Below are 18,824 nucleotides of genomic sequence, written 5' to 3' on the forward strand. Positions count from 1 at the left end.
AGCATCTACTTTTGATATCCTCCACAGATCTCCCCACATTCAAAATCTTAAAAGATCTCTAGCAGGTCAACCCTCAGCCATCTCTTTTCTGGAAAAAGAGCCCCAATCTGTTCAATCTTCCCTGAAAGGTATAACTTCTCAGCTCTTGAATATTACTGAAAAGAGACATGTTGCCAAAGCTTTTCATCTTGCACTCATCATGACAAATGATAAGCAACATTGTATATGAATTTCAGTGTCGCTGTGATGCTATATATATATAGGCCAAATGTCCTAGCTATTGGCTGATCAAATCAAATAGTATGTTCCTTTGGTTGTTCATAATAGGCAGACTGCACTCAACCAGCCCACGCTTTCAAAACCCAGAACAAAATGTCTACTGTTAGATGTGATTTTGCAATTGGGCAGCACTTGCTGAATAATCCTGAATACACTGAGTACGCAGAGACATATGCCCTGCAAACAAAAGGAATATGTTCAAGCCTTGTGCCTTTTCTTGAATTACCTGGGAGCTTAGGGAGCCTATAGATCCCTGCTGCCTCCTCCATGGTAACACCTTGGCAATCAGAGTCGACTTGCCAACGATTTAGCACTGCTTCCTCTGTGGCATAAATTATGATCGTTTGAAATTTGGCATTCTTGCATTTGGCCTGATGAGCGCAAGATGAAAAGCTTTGGCAACATCATTCTCTCATTAACAATATTCAAGTTCTATATGATCAAACAACTTCTCTGTTCCCTTCACTTCCTCTCTCCTCACCGTCCAAGGACCCAAACACTCCTTTCAAGTGAAGCAGCATTTCACTTGCATTTCCCCCAACTTAGTCTACTGCATTCGTTGCTCCCAGTGTGGTCTCCTCTACATTGGAGAGACCAAACGTAAACTGGGCGACCGCTTTGCAGAACACCTGCGGTCTGTCCGCAAGAATGACCCAAACCTCCCTGTCGCTTGCCATTTTAACACTCCACCCTGCTCTCTTGCCCACATGTCTGTCCTTGGCTTGCTGCATTGTTCCAGTGAAGCCCAACGCAAACTGGAGGAACAACACCTCATCTTCCGACTAGGGACTTTACAGCCTTCCGGTCTGAATATTGAATTCAACAACTTTAGGTCATGAGCTCCCTCCCCCATCCCCACCCCCTTTCTGTTTCCCCCTTCTTTTCTTTTCCCAATAAATTATAAAGATTTTCCTTTTCCCACCTATTTCCATTATATAAAAAAAAAACCCACTAGAGCTATACCTTGAGTGCCCTACCATCCATTCTTAATTAGCACATTCGTTTAGATAATATCACCAACTTTAACACCTATGTGTTCTATTGTACTATTGTCGTTGACATCTTTTGATGATCTGCTTCTATCACTGCTTGTTTGTCCCTACAACCACACCAACCCCGTCCACCTCTCTATCTCTCCGCCCCCCACACACACACCTTAAACCAGCTTATATTTCAGCTCTTTCCTGGACTCGAACTCAAGTTCTGTCGAAGGGTCATGAGGACTCGAAACGTCAACGCTTTTCTTCTCCGCCGATGCTGCCAGACCTGCTGAGTTTTTCCAGGTAATTCTGTTTTTGTTTTGGATTTCCAGCATCCGCAGTTTTTTTGTTTTTATCTTTTTTTTTCTCTGTTCTGGTATCCGTGTAAATCTTTTTTGCACCTTTCTCAGTGCCTCTCTATATTTTTATAACAACATGGAGACCAGAACTGTGTACAGTACTTCTCTGCTTTTTAATTCCATCCTTCTGGAAATGAACCCCAGTGCTTTGTTTGCCTTTTTAAGTGGCCTTATTACACAAATTACTAAAAGTAGCAACATGGTTATCTATACCCCTCTGCTCTTCTATTCATTCCATTTAGCCAGAGAATCACCTGCATTGGATCCTTTTCCCACTCCCACACACTTACCTCAGGGTGCTCTCCAAGAATCTATCCTTCATCTACTCTTATTTTTCATCTATGTGCCATCTCTCGGCAATGTCATTCGACAACACATCTGTGTCCACATTTATGCTGATGACACCCAGCTCTACCTCACTGTCATCTGTCTCAATTTTCTCCACTGTCTCTAAATTGTCAGACTGCTTGTACTAGATGTGCAGAAATTTCCTCCAGTTTTATATTGGCAAAATAGAAGCCAATGTCTTCAGTCTTGCTGCAACTGAGGCTCAACCAGACTGTTCCTAACCTTGGTGTCATATTTGACATCAAGATGAGCTTTCAACCATAGATCCACACCATCACAGTGACCACCTTTTCCATCTCTGAAACATTGCACAATTCTGTCCCATCTCAGCTCATCTGCTGCTGAAACCCTCATTTGCATATTTGTTACCTCTGGACTTGATTATTCTAAAACACTCCCAGCTGGCCTCCCACATTCTACCCTCTAAGATTGAGATCATCCAAACTCTGTCTCCCATGTCCTAACACACACCAAATCCCTAGCACCATCACCCTTGTGTACTCTGATCCATGCTGGCTCTCAGTTAAGCAACACCTCCATTTTCATAATTCTCAAGTTTATTTTCAATCCCTCTATGGCCTCACCCCTCCCCATCTCCATAATGTCTTCCAGCCCACAACTCACCATGGTATCTGCTTTACTTCAATTCTGGCCTCTTGAGCAACACCAATTTTAATCATTCCACCGTTGGCGGCTATGGCTTTAGCTGGGTCCTAAATTCTGGAATTCTCTCCCTAAACCTCTCCACCTCATTTTCCTCCTTTAATAAACTCCTTAAATCTTACCTCTTTGAACAAGCCTTTCCTAATCTGACCTAATTTTCTTATGCACCACATTTTGTTTTCTGATGTACCTGTGAAACGCTTCCAATAAACAAATGAATGTTCAAGGTAGTATTAGATAGCAAGTCTGAAAAGGGGGTTAGAAAATGGGATGCTATTTTCAGTTCCCTTTCTGCTTTGGTGACCTACAAATCTTATTGGGCATTTTTGGAAGGTTTCATTGACATTTCTGTCCAGTTGAAGTTTAGTAAGTATCTGGTGCTCTGTACAGACTCAATTCATTTTGAGATTGGTATATTGTGTTAAAGCTTATTTGAACAAAAAAGATTCTATTAAAGGGGCAATATAAATTCAAGTTGTTGCGAGTTTCTAAGGAGTATGTGGCTTCCCATCAAAATGCACCCTCAAATGAGGGGTGATCATATTGAAACATAAGATTCTGAGGGAACTTGACAGGGTGGAAGCTGAGAGGATGTTTCCCCTTGCAGGAGAGATTAGAACTAGCGGTACATTTTAAAAATAAGGGGTCTCCCATTTTATGAAGAGGATTTTTTTTTCCTCTCAAGAGGGTTGTTGATCTGTGGAATTTTCTTCCCTAGAGAGCAGTGGAGGCAGGGTCATAGAATATTTTGAAGGCTGAGTTAGATAGATTCCTGATTGACAAGGGAGTCAAAGGGATAGAGAGGGTAGACAGGAAAATGGAGTTGAGGCCACAATCAGATCAGCCGTGAAATTATCAAATGGCAAGAGCAGGCTCGAGAGGTTGAATGGCCTACTCCTGATCCTACTTCACATGTAGTAAACTGTGGCGACAAGCTTCAACTTCCACCTGCAACAGGCATGAAGTCAGAATGGCTGCACCACACTTTCAAGCCAGTGTTGGAAAAATGGTTTATGCATCATTTATATGCAGCAGTGAGCTGTGGGCATCATATTAAAGCCCCGTTGCAGCTCACTGGTTGTAGGAAATTGACTTGCTCTGAGCTCAGGTAAAAAGGATTTTATTTGTAGGCACAGGAGAAGCATTGTTGTTATTGGCCCACAAAAATATAAAAAATTATAGTTTCTTTAGCTGTTCTTTAAATGGCCCCCAAATGTCAGTTTTCAAATTGAGTAATGGGTAGTTAGTTAAAAATTGCTCCATTCGTATCTTCCGAATCACTCAAATACTTGAATTGACATATTATTGTCTTACATTCAAATAATGTATTCACTCAATTCAAAAAAAGCATATCAGAAATAGCAGTAGGCCATTCTGCCCCTCAAGCTTGTTCCGCTTCTCATTAACTTCATGGCTGATCTGGTTGTGGCCATAACTCCACTTTCCTGGCTGCACCCCCCACCCCCCGATAACCCTCAACCTCCTTGTTGGTCAAAAGTCTAAGCAAGCCTTGAATATGCCTAATGACCTAATCTCCAATGCTCTCTGTGAAAGAATTTCAAAGACTAACCACTCAGAAAAAATTCTCATCTCAGTCTTTAATGAGACATACTTTATTTTTTAAAATGCGGCCCCAGTTCTAGATTTCCCTGAGGGGAAACGTCCTCTCAGCATCTACCCTGTCAAGTGCCCTCAGAACCGAATGTTTCAATAAGATCAGCTGTCATTCTTCTAAACTCCAACGAGAATAGGCCCAGCCTGCTCAAGCTTTCCTCATAACCCAACCCTTCATCCCAGGAACCTTCTCTGAACTGCCTTCAAAAGAACTATATTCCTCCTTTAGTAAAGAGAGTAAAAACTGCACACAATACTTTAATTGTGGTCTCACCAATCCCCTATACCTTTGTTGCAAGACTTCCCTACTTTTATATTCCACTCCCCACTTGCCTTCCTAACTACTTGCGTTTACTTGCTTATTAACATTGCAATTCATGGACAAGGATGCCCAGATTCTTCTCCACAGCATTCTGCATCTTCTCCATTTAAATAATATTTTGCATTTCTGTGGACCACCTCACATTTTACCACTTTATGTTCCACCAAATTTTTGCCCACTCAACCTATCTACATCACTTTGCATTCTCCTTACAACTTCCTCTCCTACCCATTTTTGTATCATCAGTAAATTTGGCTACAGTACAGTCAGTCCCTTCGTCCATGTCATTAATATAGATTGTAAATAGTTGAGGTTCCCCAGCACTGATCCCTGTGGCACTCCACTAGTTAGAATTTGCCAAGTTGAAAATGACCCATTTATCCTGACTCCGTTTCCTGATAGTCAATCTTCTATCCACACAAATGTGTCATCCCTAACACCTTGAGCTCTCAGTGTGACGTAAACTTTTATATGGCACCTTATCAAGTATGTTATGTGTACTGGTTTCCCTTTATCCACCCTGCTTGTTACATCCTCATTATCTGTAGACAAATGACAAAATGCTATAGTTTAATTTGTAATAGCTGTTAAAATATACATTTGTTTTTTTGTAAAACTTTGGGTTTAACTGTTATTTTCTTGAAGATATTTAAATCTTAAACATTGTGTTTACACCATAGCTGCATTCATTAATGACTGATGCTGTTGACACCCTCGAAGGAAACAGGAATAATGGAGAATGTGCTTGGAACAAAACTGAAAAGGTAATGGCTTCAATTTAGTGTATTACACGATTGGGATTAAACCTATGGAGTTACACTTAGGTTTGATTGAATTGCTTTGAAAGTAATACCTTCTGCTGTGGTGTTTTTCTAGTTTTTGCATAAGTAAATTATATTCATATATTTCAATGAGATAATGTGGTGAGACAGTTAATTCTCTGAATTATCGGCTTTATATTGTTGGTAAGTTATGGTTTTTTTCCTCCTGTTACCATCGAGCTACACAGAATTGAGAGAAATTTAGTAAATAGCATTTCTATTTGTCAGGCCGTGCCAAAGTTGGTAGCACTCTTGCCTCATAGACAGAAGGTTATGTGTTGAAGTCCCACTCTAGAGACTTGAGCACAAAAATCCAGGCTGATACTTCAGTGCTACATTGTCAATGGTGCCATTTTTTGGTCATAACATTAAAACAAGGCCCCACCTCCTCTCAGTTAGAGATTAAAGGTTCTATGACTCTTTTGCAAAACAGCTAGGTTTTTTTCTTTTTCCTAGTCAACATTTTATCTCCCAATCAACATCACAAGCAAGAAGATTATCTGGTTAACAACACATTGCTGTTTGTTGGAGCTTCCTGTACACAAATTGACAGCCATTACAATAGTGACTACATTCAAAAGTACCTTACTGGCTAAAAATCATTTCTGATATCCTGAAGTTGTGAAAATACTATATAAATTCAAGTCTGTCTTTCTTTCATTTAATGGGAGTAATTTTGAAGTGTTGTTGGCATTGCGTAAAGACCAGAAAAAAACTCAGTAGACAGTGTTACTCCTATATAAATTTCTTGTGCCCGTTCCAGCCCACCAGAAATGTATGTCATCCAGAGTAGTGGCCCAATGGTATAGATTTTCATTCCTTTTCACAAAGTATAATGCTCCGTGGACTGGCATTCATAAAAATAATGTTCACAAAACGAGAGGTAAATATTATAAATTGATATTTAAGTCTAAATGATGAGCGTTTACCATGGAAATAGAAAAATGCTGTGCAGGAAAAAGTTTTTGTTTGCCCATCTTTCAGCACTATGTTCATTTATCATTTGGCTCGGATGAATTTCCTCTCAATGTCCATAGCAGAGCTGTTCTGTCACCATTCTACAATATTGTTGTGCCCTAGACTAGATTTATCAAATGTCCTGGAAATAATTCCAGAGGTTCAAAGGAAAAATATCAAATGCTGGAATAATATTTAATACAAATTGAAAAAAGCTAAATGTTTAAAAGCCATTTGAAATCAAACTTTTATATGCTGTATTTTTCACTGGCATTCCAAAGGCAACTTTTACTTAAAAACTATTAATAGATGATTGATTACAGGTTGGGTTAATTGAGGACCTTATCTATCAATTAGAAGATAATTTTCTGAAGTCTAAAGCCCTAAAAACAGCTCGGAAACAAAGAAGAGAAGTGAAGAAGCTGAAAAGCCAGAAGCTCGTTCTGTTGCCTGGTGACTTGAAGCCACCCAGAGATACAAAGGCGATAGGAAAGTCACCGATACAGTCACAGACTGATAGCCGCGACAACAAATTCCCATCTTCAAATTAATGAGGCATCACCTAGGAACATTGATATTTGCTAGAAGTTCTCTTGCTTCAGTATTCATTGTTTTGGCATTAGCTTACCATTGGAGCTTGAATAGTTGTATTGAAATGCTTCAAAAATTGAAGATAAAACTGAAATTGAAAGACTGACTTTTCCAAGTAATGTTTTCTTCTTCACGTTACATAGCTTTATCAGTGATCAACTTAATACGTATTCAAGTGCACAGACCACAATATTTTGTAGGTATGCAATTAAATACATTTTGATAAAGGTGATTCAATTTCTATTATATTAATATGGAATGTAACTGTAAATGATTTAGCTACAAAATCCAGTGACACAAACCATTTCCATTTTTATGTTCAATGCTTTTAGAAATCTCAGTTTATTTTCAGTAGTAGAATTGTAGAAAATGTATGATTTTCCTCATTTGTTGAAATGCATATAAAAGTTACAACACAAACAGACCATTTGACCCAACTGTCACTTGCAGCCCCCAAAAGCAATTATAATCGTGCTTACCCACCCAATTCCCACATCCCTTTAGCCCTTTTACCAATCTAACCAACCTAGTCTTGATTGTTGAGTTTCTGCCTCAACCACTAATCCTGGAAGTGAATTCCCAAGTTTCAGCTTCCCAAAGATGATTTTCCTGCTCATTCTGTAGCTCATACATTTTATCTTGCATCTTGGACCCTTCGTTCTTGACCACTCGAAGTGCAAGCTTCTATCTACCCTGCCCCATTCATACATAATATATAGACACTACCATTATATTATTCCATAATCTGCATCATTCTTCCTTTTAATTGTATTTCCTTATACTAAGCAGTATTCTAGTGAAAATGCACTGTATGTTCTCTATAGCCTCAATATTATTCCAACTCAAGATTGCACACAACAATTGCACTGATTTTATGGTTTTATACAAGTTCCTAATGATCTCTTAATACAGTTTCTCTTGAAAGGCTGGTTCTGAAAATAAAAAAAGCAGTACTTAGTAGAAATATTTTACAATGAATGCCTAATTGATTGGAACTAAAGGCATAGTCAGTCATCAGCCTGGGAGAATGTTAACAGTGAGGTCACACCAGATCTATCTTGTTATTCCTTATTTAAAATAGTCATAAAATGTTTGAGAGTCAGGAGACGCAAGCACAATGACTACATTGAGATGGCATATTAGTGACGTATTTTCTCTTCCTCCTGCATAGAGGGAGAGGTCACCTCCATTCAAAGATTTAGTGGCAATCGCCTGTCTCAATAGATTGATTATCTTCACGTCCAAGGACCAAGGCAACATCCACTCTTAAGGTTGACTTTCAAGTAGGCCAAAACCAAATGACAACAAAAAAAATGCAGAAAAACTGCACATTTGAACCCCTGAAAATATCAGTTTTATTATTAGTGAACTATTCACAGTAAATAGTATTAAAACTGTTCAATATTAAACCACTAAACACAAAACTAGCAATATATATTCTTAAATCAGATGATATGCACTTGCCTTCTTTAAACCTGTCTTTTGGTGTTCAGTCAAGAATTAATTTTTAGCTTTAACAATCGTAACTTTCATGCTTCAAACAACCCAACCGTTAATAATTGAGGATATTTTCTGCTGTATTTTGCCATCTCTCCAGCGTCCTGAAAAAAAAGCTTCAAATTTTATTCCAAAAGTAAAATACCAAACAAATTTGCCCAATATGTATGAATGAGCTACTAATACAGGGAGATTCAGCAAATATCTATATTTCTACATAATGCAGTTTCCAAAATTGAACTGCTAAAATTATTTAAAAGATCTCTGAAGAATATCCGTCCTTTAGCAATAATGCACCAAATCACAAGCTATTTTTTCAAAAGAAATTTTATTTTCATCTATCAGTTTATATGGAACTACACTTTATAAAAAAAAGTTATGTACATATAAAAATGTAATATGTCCTTCACTTAGCAGCTCAGATTACTATTTTGCAGACTAGAGAACACATTAAAAAGGAGTAACCCAGTATATGAAATGTGAAACATAATAAGACAAAAATATTTTTCTTCACAAGAAAGTAAGTGTCAGTACAAAGTTGTATTCCAGAACTAAAGTGACTCATCACATGGATACCTAGTTAGCAAAATATTCAAAATATAGAAACATCAAATATACAAACATCGTAGCGCTTTTAATTCTACAAAAAAAGGTCATCCAATGTAAAAGAAAAGGTCAAGGTTTAACATGCAAATTGAGATTCTATAAATGGTGCTTAGGTTTTAATAAGAGGTGTATCTAGAAAACTGTTATAGCCTTAGAACTGTTCTTTGTTATTGACTAAATAACTTATTTTAATACATTTTATATAATTAGAATCATAATCAGAACCTTCGTTTAATCCTTTTTAATAAAGCTTTGGGAAAACCTGCACGATTGTCTCCTGCAGTAATTTAAAAGACAGTGACCCATAACGTTGGCCAGAAGACCACCTATTAATTCTCCTTCCAATAAAATTTGAAATATTTCATCTAATTCAGAAAAATTGAATCAAATATTTTGCAGGTATAAGTAAATTGTATGATTGCTACTTTTTAAAAAAATTCCTATCAGGATTAAAAATAAAGACGCTGTCTTTTTCCTGTCTTGGAGACTATGGATTTCAATGAATTACCTAGCAGCCAGTTTCATGGAGCAATTTTAACCTAATCTACCCATTGAGAAACTGACAGGAGCAAGTACAACTCTGGTTTTACACCCCACCCAATCTTATCTATTAAAGTCAGTGGAGAATATTAGGACAGGATCCAAAACCAAGATTTCACCCGATCCCTTTTGTTACTTGCCCAACCAGTTAGGTTAAAATGGCCCTAAAGGTTGATCATGTCAGTTTAATCAGTGCTTAAAAAAGAGAAACAAACACATCTGAATGAAAATGCAACAGAAGTAGTGTAATAAATAAATTTGTACAAAAATGTACAAACTGAAGCAGGAAAAACAGCTATCAAAATAAATTTTTCAATTAGTATTCAACCAGGCAAACCATAGCATTAAGAAGTTGGAACAAGGTTAAAGAAAAAAAATTCCACAGAATGGTTAGCATTACCCTTCCTTTAAAATTATGCATGTTTCAAATGCAATTCCATTTGATATCAGATAATTTCCACTTTCACAATGATTGCAACTGATCAAAAAAATCTTTCATGGATTTACCCAAAGTGCAGATTCTATATCAAATGAGTTGTTGATCGACTGAAAGTGTGGTACTTTTTTTCAAACATTGCTGGTAGACTCACCAATGAAGGCGATTGTACTCCCTGTGTAAAATAGAAAGATCAGTGTGCATTTTTGTCATATAATGTCTCAAAAAAAGTAATACCATAATTAATTCAATACCTTTTCCTTTCTAAGGTGCTCCCAAAAAGTTTTTCATATTCCATTTAATACATTCATTAAATCAGGAAAATTGCAAATATATTTCCTGTGAAACATGTATTTGCTTAAACTTGAGGATTTCAGTGCTAAGAAATTGAACACATTCCCCATCACCTACATTTTGCACCCAACATCACTGTCAAGCACTCTCAGTTCAGGCTTATATGAAATACCTCAAATTTAGAGCTTACTGCACTGTATCACTGAATTCCAACATACATATGGGGCAGAATTTTCCCATTGGCATGCGGGGGCGGGCCCCACATTATTGGCACGTAAAATGGCGCATGTGACGTCAGACGAGCGTTCTTACATTACTGCGCACCATCATGATATTTCGTTGGGGGCGTGCGCAATGATGTCCATGCGCACACGCCATTAATTAACAGGCCACTTAATGCCTTGACTCACCAATCGATGCCGATTTTTCGGCACCCACGCAATCTTCGGGTTGGTGCACAGGTGCAACAGGCAGGTGGGTAGCAGAGATTCGTATAAACCTCATCCACGGGTAGGATAAGCGGGCTCACTGGGATCACAAGTGTGCACTGTCAAGTATTTATTTTTCAAAGTTATTGAAACTTGCCTGTGTGATCTGCAGTACTTCAGAATGCATTCCAGCTTCTTTGTCTGGACTCTTAACCTTCAGGTCAGCACTCAGCAGTGAGTAGTCTTTTCTGGGCCTGCAGGTTTCAGGGAACCTTCCCTTAGCCTGGGAATGGGAGCTGAACTGTCCACTGGAGGCAGCTCCTCTGAGGAGGGAGGGAGGGCTAGAAGGGGGAGGAGACCAGGAGTGCACATTCAGCCTCCAGGGCAGCCACCTTTGGGAGGACAGGCACAGGTGCAAGAGGTGGACCAAGGCAGATGGGGCTGCAGAAGACACCACTATCCTGCTGCCAGGGTATACAGGCAACGAAGCAGCTACCTCAATATGTCTTGAGGTGCAGTGTCGAATGAGGCTCTCTCTCTTAAGGGAGACAGTCAACTATATCTGTCAGATGATTGGGCCTGAGATTTCTGCTAACTCTGTGGGTGGACATCCCATGCCAATGGCTCTGAAGGTCACAGATGCTCTCAATTACTATGCCTCTGGCTCCTTCCAGGGGTTGGTGGGTGATCTTTGCGTTGTCTCCCAATCAGCTGTCCATACTTGTGTCAAGCAGGTTAAAGACACACTGTTCAGCTGTGCATTGACCTTCATTCACTTCCATTGGGACCAGGAAAGCCAGACACTGCGAGCCAGAGGCTTCGTGGCCATTGCTGGCTGCCCCCCCCACATCCAGGGTGCAATAGACTGAATACATTTGGCCTTCAAGGTGCCAGCAGGTAAGCCCGGCGCCTTCGTCAACAGGAAGGGATCCCACTCCATGAATGTGCAGATAGTGAGAGATCACAGGATACTGATTTTACAAGTCTGTGCAAGGTACCCAGGCAGCTCCCACGATGCCTACATCCTCAGACAATCCTAGGTGCCGGGGCTTTTCAGTGCTCGAGCCCGGCCTGATAGATGGCTGCTGGGTGACAAGGGCTAGCACCTCAGAAGGTGGCTCATGATGCCTCTCCGCCATCCAAGAACAGAAGCTGAGCAGCGCTACTATAGCCATGCCTCCCAAGGGCTGTGGTGGACAGAACCATCTGTCTTCTCAAGATGCATTTCCGATACCTGGACCGCTCAGGGGGGCGTACTCCAGTGCTCCCAGATCGTGTGTCGGTGATAGAGGCTGCATGCTGCGCTCTCCACAATCTTGCACTGAAAAGGGCAGGGGGGCAGGACACGCAGTGGACGACGAAGACATCAACGCAGTGGCTACAGCTGCACACGATGAGTCCAGCAGTGAGCCGAAGGATGAGCATGCACAGGGAAATGCTGAGGAGGTAGACGCTGACTGGGGAATATTTCAGGGAGGCAGGGATACCAGTGAGGCTTTAATAAAGCTGAATGTCCAACAAAGCACTCATTACATTTTTGGAAACCATCCACATGCAAAAGAGGCACCCTCAGCCATGGTGACATATCTGAATTTAATATGTCAAGCAAAACAAAGTTATGCAAAAAAGACAATAGTGTTACAAATCATAAGGGCCTCGTCTCAGGCCAACAAAAAAGCACCAGTGAAAAACCCACGGTATGCCTAAGGTGCCTTACATTTTCGTTTCTAGGTGCTGCCTCATCGTTCGGACTGGCGTCTGAGACAGCCTGTTGACTCTGCTGTCCTGTTGGCCTCAATAACCTTGGCTGCCGCCCTCATCCAAAGCGCCCTGAGAGGTGCCCGCAGAAACGACAGGCAGCTACTGTGCCAATGCGAGGTCACTTCGGAACTCCCTGCTCACTGTTGTTGGATGGGCACCGAGCTGGGAAATTTGATGCCAGACCATCTTCCACACTGGCAATGACCAGCTGAGGTCAATGCCGATGTGAGGGCTCGCTGGTCAGAGCGCATTCCCAGGAAGCCCCGACAGGTCTCCTGGAAGCCCCTCTCCACAACAGTAGCCACTCTCTCCATGGAGGACGCATGGCTCATTGCTTCGGTGCTTGTCTGCATAGTCTCCTCCACCACCGCATAGTCTCCTCCACCACGGAGACCAAGCCAAGCATAGCCTCATGTATCTCCCCTAGATGCTCCCGTACACCCAGCCGCATTTCCTGCCCCTGCTGTGTCGCGGACTACTCCAGAGGCACATCATCAGGCACCATCTGAGCATGTGCCTGGTCCCCTGAACTCCTCCAACTGCTGGCGCCATGGACATGCTGTCTCTGCCAGCTTCTCCAGCGACTATGAAGTGCCCTCACGACTGTGCCCTAGGACACCAGCCGATGTTCTAATTCCCACCAAGGTGCTAGTATCTGCGCTGGTGCCTGCCTGACAGAGATGATGTGACGCTGGTGAGACTTCAGGGCCCTCAGGTGTGAGAAGGAGCCTCTGCTGCTCCTCCTCCTGGCCCTGTTCCGATGGTGCTGAAAGGAAGAACAAGGACAGTGGATCAGTTAACGTGGAGGCTATGACATAGTGCATCCCTGTCCTCCAGATTATTATGCGCTCATCCTTCTATAAGCAATGGTCAAGCCATGTTACAAATTTAAATCATTTAACATTCAGCACTGCAATGGATGTTGGGAGAACAAGGCTGACCTCACTGTTGGACTTAAATGCCTGGTCGTGGCACCCCAGCCTCACCAAATCCAGGGCCTCCTGCTCGAACCATCTAAGAATGACGATCCGCGCCTGCCTACCGCCAGTCCTTGCACGGTCTGCCGTGTTATGGGCATTCTTCTCCTGAAAATGAGAGGCAAGCATTGATTAGTGCAAATTGCACATGAACTCGCTTCACACATGGCCCACCCCAACCAGAGTGGGTCATATCAGGGCTCCAGTGCCTCCTCACACAAAGATGCTAGGCCTGTTCCCCACCCCACCCTTGGACACATGCTGCCTACATCACATTAGGCACCAACTGTATATCCTTCCATAACAACAAAGCATAAGCTCATGCAGCGCAGATGGTTCATTGCCACGCCACCTTGAAGCTCCCCTCCTAGCATGTCATCACCCTGACTTGGACATGTCCTGCAGTTCAAGCACAGAGCCTAGGTGCAGCTCCTCCAGGTTGCCCCCAAACCAGTCACGTGGCACTCGGTGTAACACATGCTGCGGAGGCAAAACACATCTCTTCATCACGGTCTCAGGCTGACCTCAGCATGGGCAATATCTTTTGACCCACCCAGCAAAGGATATATGCCGTCAATGATTCAATGCACTCACTACACTCAGGCTTGGGGGCGGGGGGGGGGGGGGCAGGCAGCAGGGCGTAAGCCAACCTGCTGGGTTAAAATGACCATTGCCACCATGGTACTCATCCTGCCAGAGCACAAGTCATTGAAGCACTTGCAACACTAGATCCAAGTGTGCTGCACCACATCACAGGAACTCACCTCCTCCTCCCAGGCAGATTTTGTCATGTGGGAGGGGCAGCCTCCTCCTGCTGTGCTGCCACCTCCTCAAGGAGGGCAGCAAGGCAATCATCCAAAAAAGCGAGGGGCACACTGGCCCTCCGCCCTTGCATGAACTTCATTGCCTTTCTGCATAGCCCTTCGCCCAGCCTTTGAGAGCAGCTTTTCAGAGACTGTCAGGGCCTTCTTTTATGCAGGCCGCCATTGGACCCAGCGGCCTGAGCACACTCACCCACTCATGCTGTGCACTGGAGTCGTGAAGTACACTGGGCGGGCCTTAATTGGCCTGCCTGTGTAAAATGGCGGTGCGGCATCAATCCCGAGCGGATCCACTCCGCCCCACGCCAGCCAGAAAATTCAGCCCATGTAGACGAAAAGGCCATTTTAGTTCATCCATTCAGAAAGACCGTTCAGTATTCCCCCATTCACAGCATCAAACTGCTTCTTCCACGATTTTTCATAGCTTTTCCCTCCACTAGTTGAGATCCATTCCACATGGTGATCATTTCCTGAAAAATCAATTCTAAATTTCCCACATATTCATTTGAATCTACATCATCTTGTCCTTAAAAATTGGCTCAGTTTAATGCATTATGATCTGCTCAAAGCCAAATTGTTATATTCTTGTAAGGGCACCTCTGAAACTGATAAGCCCACGTTCCTCTGATTTTTCCTCATCACTCAGTCTTCAGACACTAGGAATCTTCAACTACTTTGCATCTCACTGGAAGAGGTATTCACCTGTCTGGCTAGAGCATTGCATACTTTGAGCATGACATACTCCAATTTATATTCAACTTTTTTGACCATATGACCATATAGTTGATTGCTGCACTACAGCAATAGAATAAATCTACTAAAACTCCAGAATCTCAACTACACCTGTGGTTTGTTTTTTTTTTGGTACAATTAGTAGACTACTTGTTATATTTCAAGTTCCTTTACCATTATTTGGTGAAATATTGGGTTTTTTGGCTTCTTTACCAGACTACTCTGCTAGGCAAGCCCAAACTGCTTTGATAAAATTCATAGCACTCACACACACTCACCCCCATCCCCAAACCCCCAGCCAACCCCAAATATTTTAGCTACTGTAAAAGCTAAATACTGCAGAAGAAATAAAAACAGAAAATGCTGGAAAAACTCAGGTCTGGCAGCATGTGGAAAGAAACAGAGTCAATGTTTCAAATCCTATGGCTTCTGTATGACCCCAAAGGACTCTGAAGAGTCATACAGACTTGAAACGTTAACTCTGTTTCTTGCTCCACAGATGCTACCAGATCTGCTGAGTTTTTCTAGCATTTTCTGTTTTTATTTTAGCTACTGGTTTATTATGTGGCTTCCAATGATCCCTGCTAATTTACAGAAGGGGCAGAACAACATTAAACCAGACTTTAACTTGAGCTTTAACTATCAAAATAGTTTTGTTAGACACTAATAGAATAAGCAAAAGTAACAACAATATTTTACATAAAGATTTTCTACTATAGCAATAAAAAATTTTGCAGCTACTACATAAAAATAATGACAAGTTTTTTGTGTAGCCAGTCTTCTCCACTTCTGTGGAAGCTACCTAACCTGAGAACCTCTTAAAAATCTCAGTCTCTTAATTGAACATTTCAGATTAACAGTATTTGAAAAAAGTTATTGGGGAAGAAAAACACTAAGAAAATCTGCTAATTTACAAATTTTAAAAGAAGCTCCACAGATTTGTTTAATATAAATTAAATGTAATGAATTCCATGTTATACTAGGCATAGACAAACCAAATTAAAATCTATAACAATTAAATTGGATATGATTTCTGGGAGTCAGGTTATTCTGAAAAAGGCAGAACAAGAGCAGATACCTTGCACACACAAAATTTGAAGCACTCTAAGTCAAATATTGTGCTTGGATGGAGCACAATAAGCACAATAATCAATTCCAGTCACAAAATAAAATAATTGAAAAATGTACCTTAAGTAAGCTTTCCTGACCCAGGGTGCACATAAAGAAAATAATCTTAGAAATTACAATACAGGAATTCAAAAGCATTAAAAATATCCAGAGTGATACATACCTCAGAAGTTTACATCACACCTTTTGCTTTTAGCAATCTGCAGTGTTTCAGTAAGGGTTTATGCTCAAGATCTATTGGGTATCATGTACCATTTTAATGTTCTAAAACATTTAAGTCAGCTCAATTTGAAAAGAATCAATTGCAGTTTTATGATGAGATTAAAAACTTGAATGTGATTTTCCCAGCACAAATTAATAAGCACCAAAATTGACACCTTAAGTGAAAAGGTTAGTAACACTGAAAATTTCCTCTTACCGAAATTAGTATTAGAGCCAAAACTTACAATCTCACACCAAGACATTAAGTGCAAAGCCAAACAACACTAAGGAAAAAATGATGGTCTTCATACAGCTTTCAGTTCACTTCAAACATCAGCTCTACAAATGACATCATATGTGGTCATCAAGAAGAATGCCACCAACATTATGCCAGAGTTGGGGGGGGGGGAAATTGGGTGACCGTTGGAAGTTAAAGAAGCTACAGTAAGACTCACTGTCGATAAGATGGGTAGAAGGCTGACTTGGTGAGGGTGAACGCAGAATATTTCGAGGTCTGAGGCCAACAGGTGCACCGTCCAGGGAGTTAGAACGCTGCACAGTTACACAGTTTGCTGACATCACTGAGACATTCAGACCAAATGTGGATGAAGAACGAGAAATCTAGATATAGGAAGACCACTAAGTTATGGTAGGCAGGTAAAGCTGGAAAGAAATTGAATATTGAACAAAACTAAATAGGTTTTCAAGGAGAAAGCAAGTGTGGGAAGTAAGCACTTTCTCCAGATGAAATACTGTACTTGATACCTTAAGTATTAAATATAGTAGAATTGGGTAGACAACACCAACATTCATCTGATGGATCGTGATGACTTCTATGACCAGAAGCTATGACTGTAGAGCTTGAATACAATGCAATGCCAACATGCCAGCTGGAGAACCATAAAGCCAAGACACTTGAAATTGATAGATTGAAGTAAGCAACTAAATAGTGCTGAAAGTTATAAAATGAGAACAAAAAACAACTGAGTGGAGAAAAAAGTGATGGGTCAAGAATCAATAAGGCTTAAAATCAAAATGTAAAAATTGAACCCACTGAAGAAAAATCTTAGGAAAAGAAAAATCATATCAGGACCTTCAGAAGATAGTCAAGTTCTAGTAGTCGCTGATCTGAAAAATGTGAAAGGCAACCAGAAGGGAGTTTACTTCTAAGCGCCAGTATCAGAATTGCTGAGTACTTGAGAAATTGCTTTGAAACAGATACACAATTAATACTTTGAATTTTTACAATTTTGTGATTTGAAGATTGCCATTCTCCTTTACAAATAAAACTGTCAGTACTGTTCAAGCTAGGGAACTTCAGTGTTGCTTGGCTGAGCCACCAATTTGCAGTAATTGAATGTTAAATCCTATTGTCATTGCATGGTGCTCTGGGACTTAAAGCAGTGCCTCAAGGACCAAACTTAGGGATTTTAGCCTGATCGTTTTTCTGGAAAATTTTTATGAGCGGCTATGAGGCATTTAATTTTTAATCTTGCTTTTCTTTTAAGTCCCGATTAATTATAATGGTGGTGGGGAACTACGACAGTTCCAAGTTGCTGAAAGGTGTACAGGGGTTGGGAGGAGAAGACAAAGAAATACTACCTGTGGAGATTGAATTGTGGGGGCGATATTTGATTTACTTATTTACTGGCGATGGCTCTGGGATTGATGAAGTGGAAGGGGCTAGAGACCCTTTCCCGATAACAGAAAAAGGTGAAGAGACAAATAAAAGGTGGTCACAATGATTAATGGTCTTGGTAAGGTAAATTGTGAAAACCATTCTACTGGTCAGAGAAACTATGGGCATAAATTTATTAGAAGAATTAAAAGGAGTTTAGGAGAACATGTTTTCTTAAATTGCAGAGGGCTAAACATGCAATGTACTTTTCAGAAATAGTCAAATCTATAATCGCATTTTAAAAAAAGGGAAGCACATAAATATTTGCAGAGTTCTTCTTAAATTAAAAGAACATTCCACAGGCTGGAACAATAGGGTTAAGTGAATCGAAGACAGTCATTGATGTACATTCTATGTTTAATATTACATAACTGAGTGTCAATGCACAAAAGCACATTCTTCCCCTCAAGCTTGCTGCCCTGTTCAATTAGATCATGGCTGATCTCATTAACCAACAGAAATCTAGTGATCTTGAAAGCTTCAATTGTCCAATCTTGCAGAGCGTCTTTTGAGAAAATTCCAGGTTTCTACTAATCTTCTAAAAAAATATTCTTCCCGATTTCCCTTTCAATTGGCCTACCTTTAATTTTAGGTCCCTCATTCTTGATTCCCCAAAAGGAATTTTTTTGTATCTAACTTATTGACTCCTTTTAGGATTTTAAATACCTTGATCACATCACTACCCAATCTTCAATACATAAGAGAATACAAGCAACACGTCCTCAATTTAACGCTAAGACCAGATACTCAGATCACCACTTTCCACATAAAAGGGAGTGCAGCAAAGTTCA

General features: G+C 40.7%; 2 protein-coding genes across 3 annotated transcripts in view; one reads left to right on the plus strand and one right to left on the minus strand.

The window, feature by feature from the left end:
• LOC121287374 (spermatogenesis-associated protein 16-like) overlaps positions 1-6,918 on the plus strand; it is a 216,080-nt gene extending 209,162 nt beyond the window's left edge. The window contains exons 9-10 of the mRNA XM_041205187.1: positions 5,246-5,329; positions 6,667-6,918. Of these exons, the coding sequence (XP_041061121.1) occupies positions 5,246-5,329; positions 6,667-6,894 (312 nt within the window). The 3' untranslated portion in view covers positions 6,895-6,918. The remainder of the gene's footprint in view (positions 1-5,245; positions 5,330-6,666) is intronic.
• Positions 6,919-8,742: 1,824 nt separating this feature from the next.
• ect2 (epithelial cell transforming 2) overlaps positions 8,743-18,824 on the minus strand; it is an 84,490-nt gene continuing 74,408 nt past the window's right edge. The window contains exons 23-24 of one of the 2 annotated variants that reach the window (XM_041182977.1): positions 16,811-16,976; positions 8,743-10,188 (exon numbers count right to left, since the gene is read on the minus strand). In XM_041182977.1, the coding sequence (XP_041038911.1) occupies positions 10,145-10,188; positions 16,811-16,976 (210 nt within the window). In that variant the 3' untranslated portion in view covers positions 8,743-10,144. The remainder of the gene's footprint in view (positions 10,189-16,810; positions 16,977-18,824) is intronic. The other variant, XM_041182978.1, reaches the window with a different exon arrangement.

The sequence above is a fragment of the Carcharodon carcharias genome, chromosome 2 (genome assembly GCF_017639515.1).
Source record: "Carcharodon carcharias isolate sCarCar2 chromosome 2, sCarCar2.pri, whole genome shotgun sequence".
NCBI classification, from domain to species: Eukaryota; Metazoa; Chordata; class Chondrichthyes; order Lamniformes; family Lamnidae; genus Carcharodon; species Carcharodon carcharias.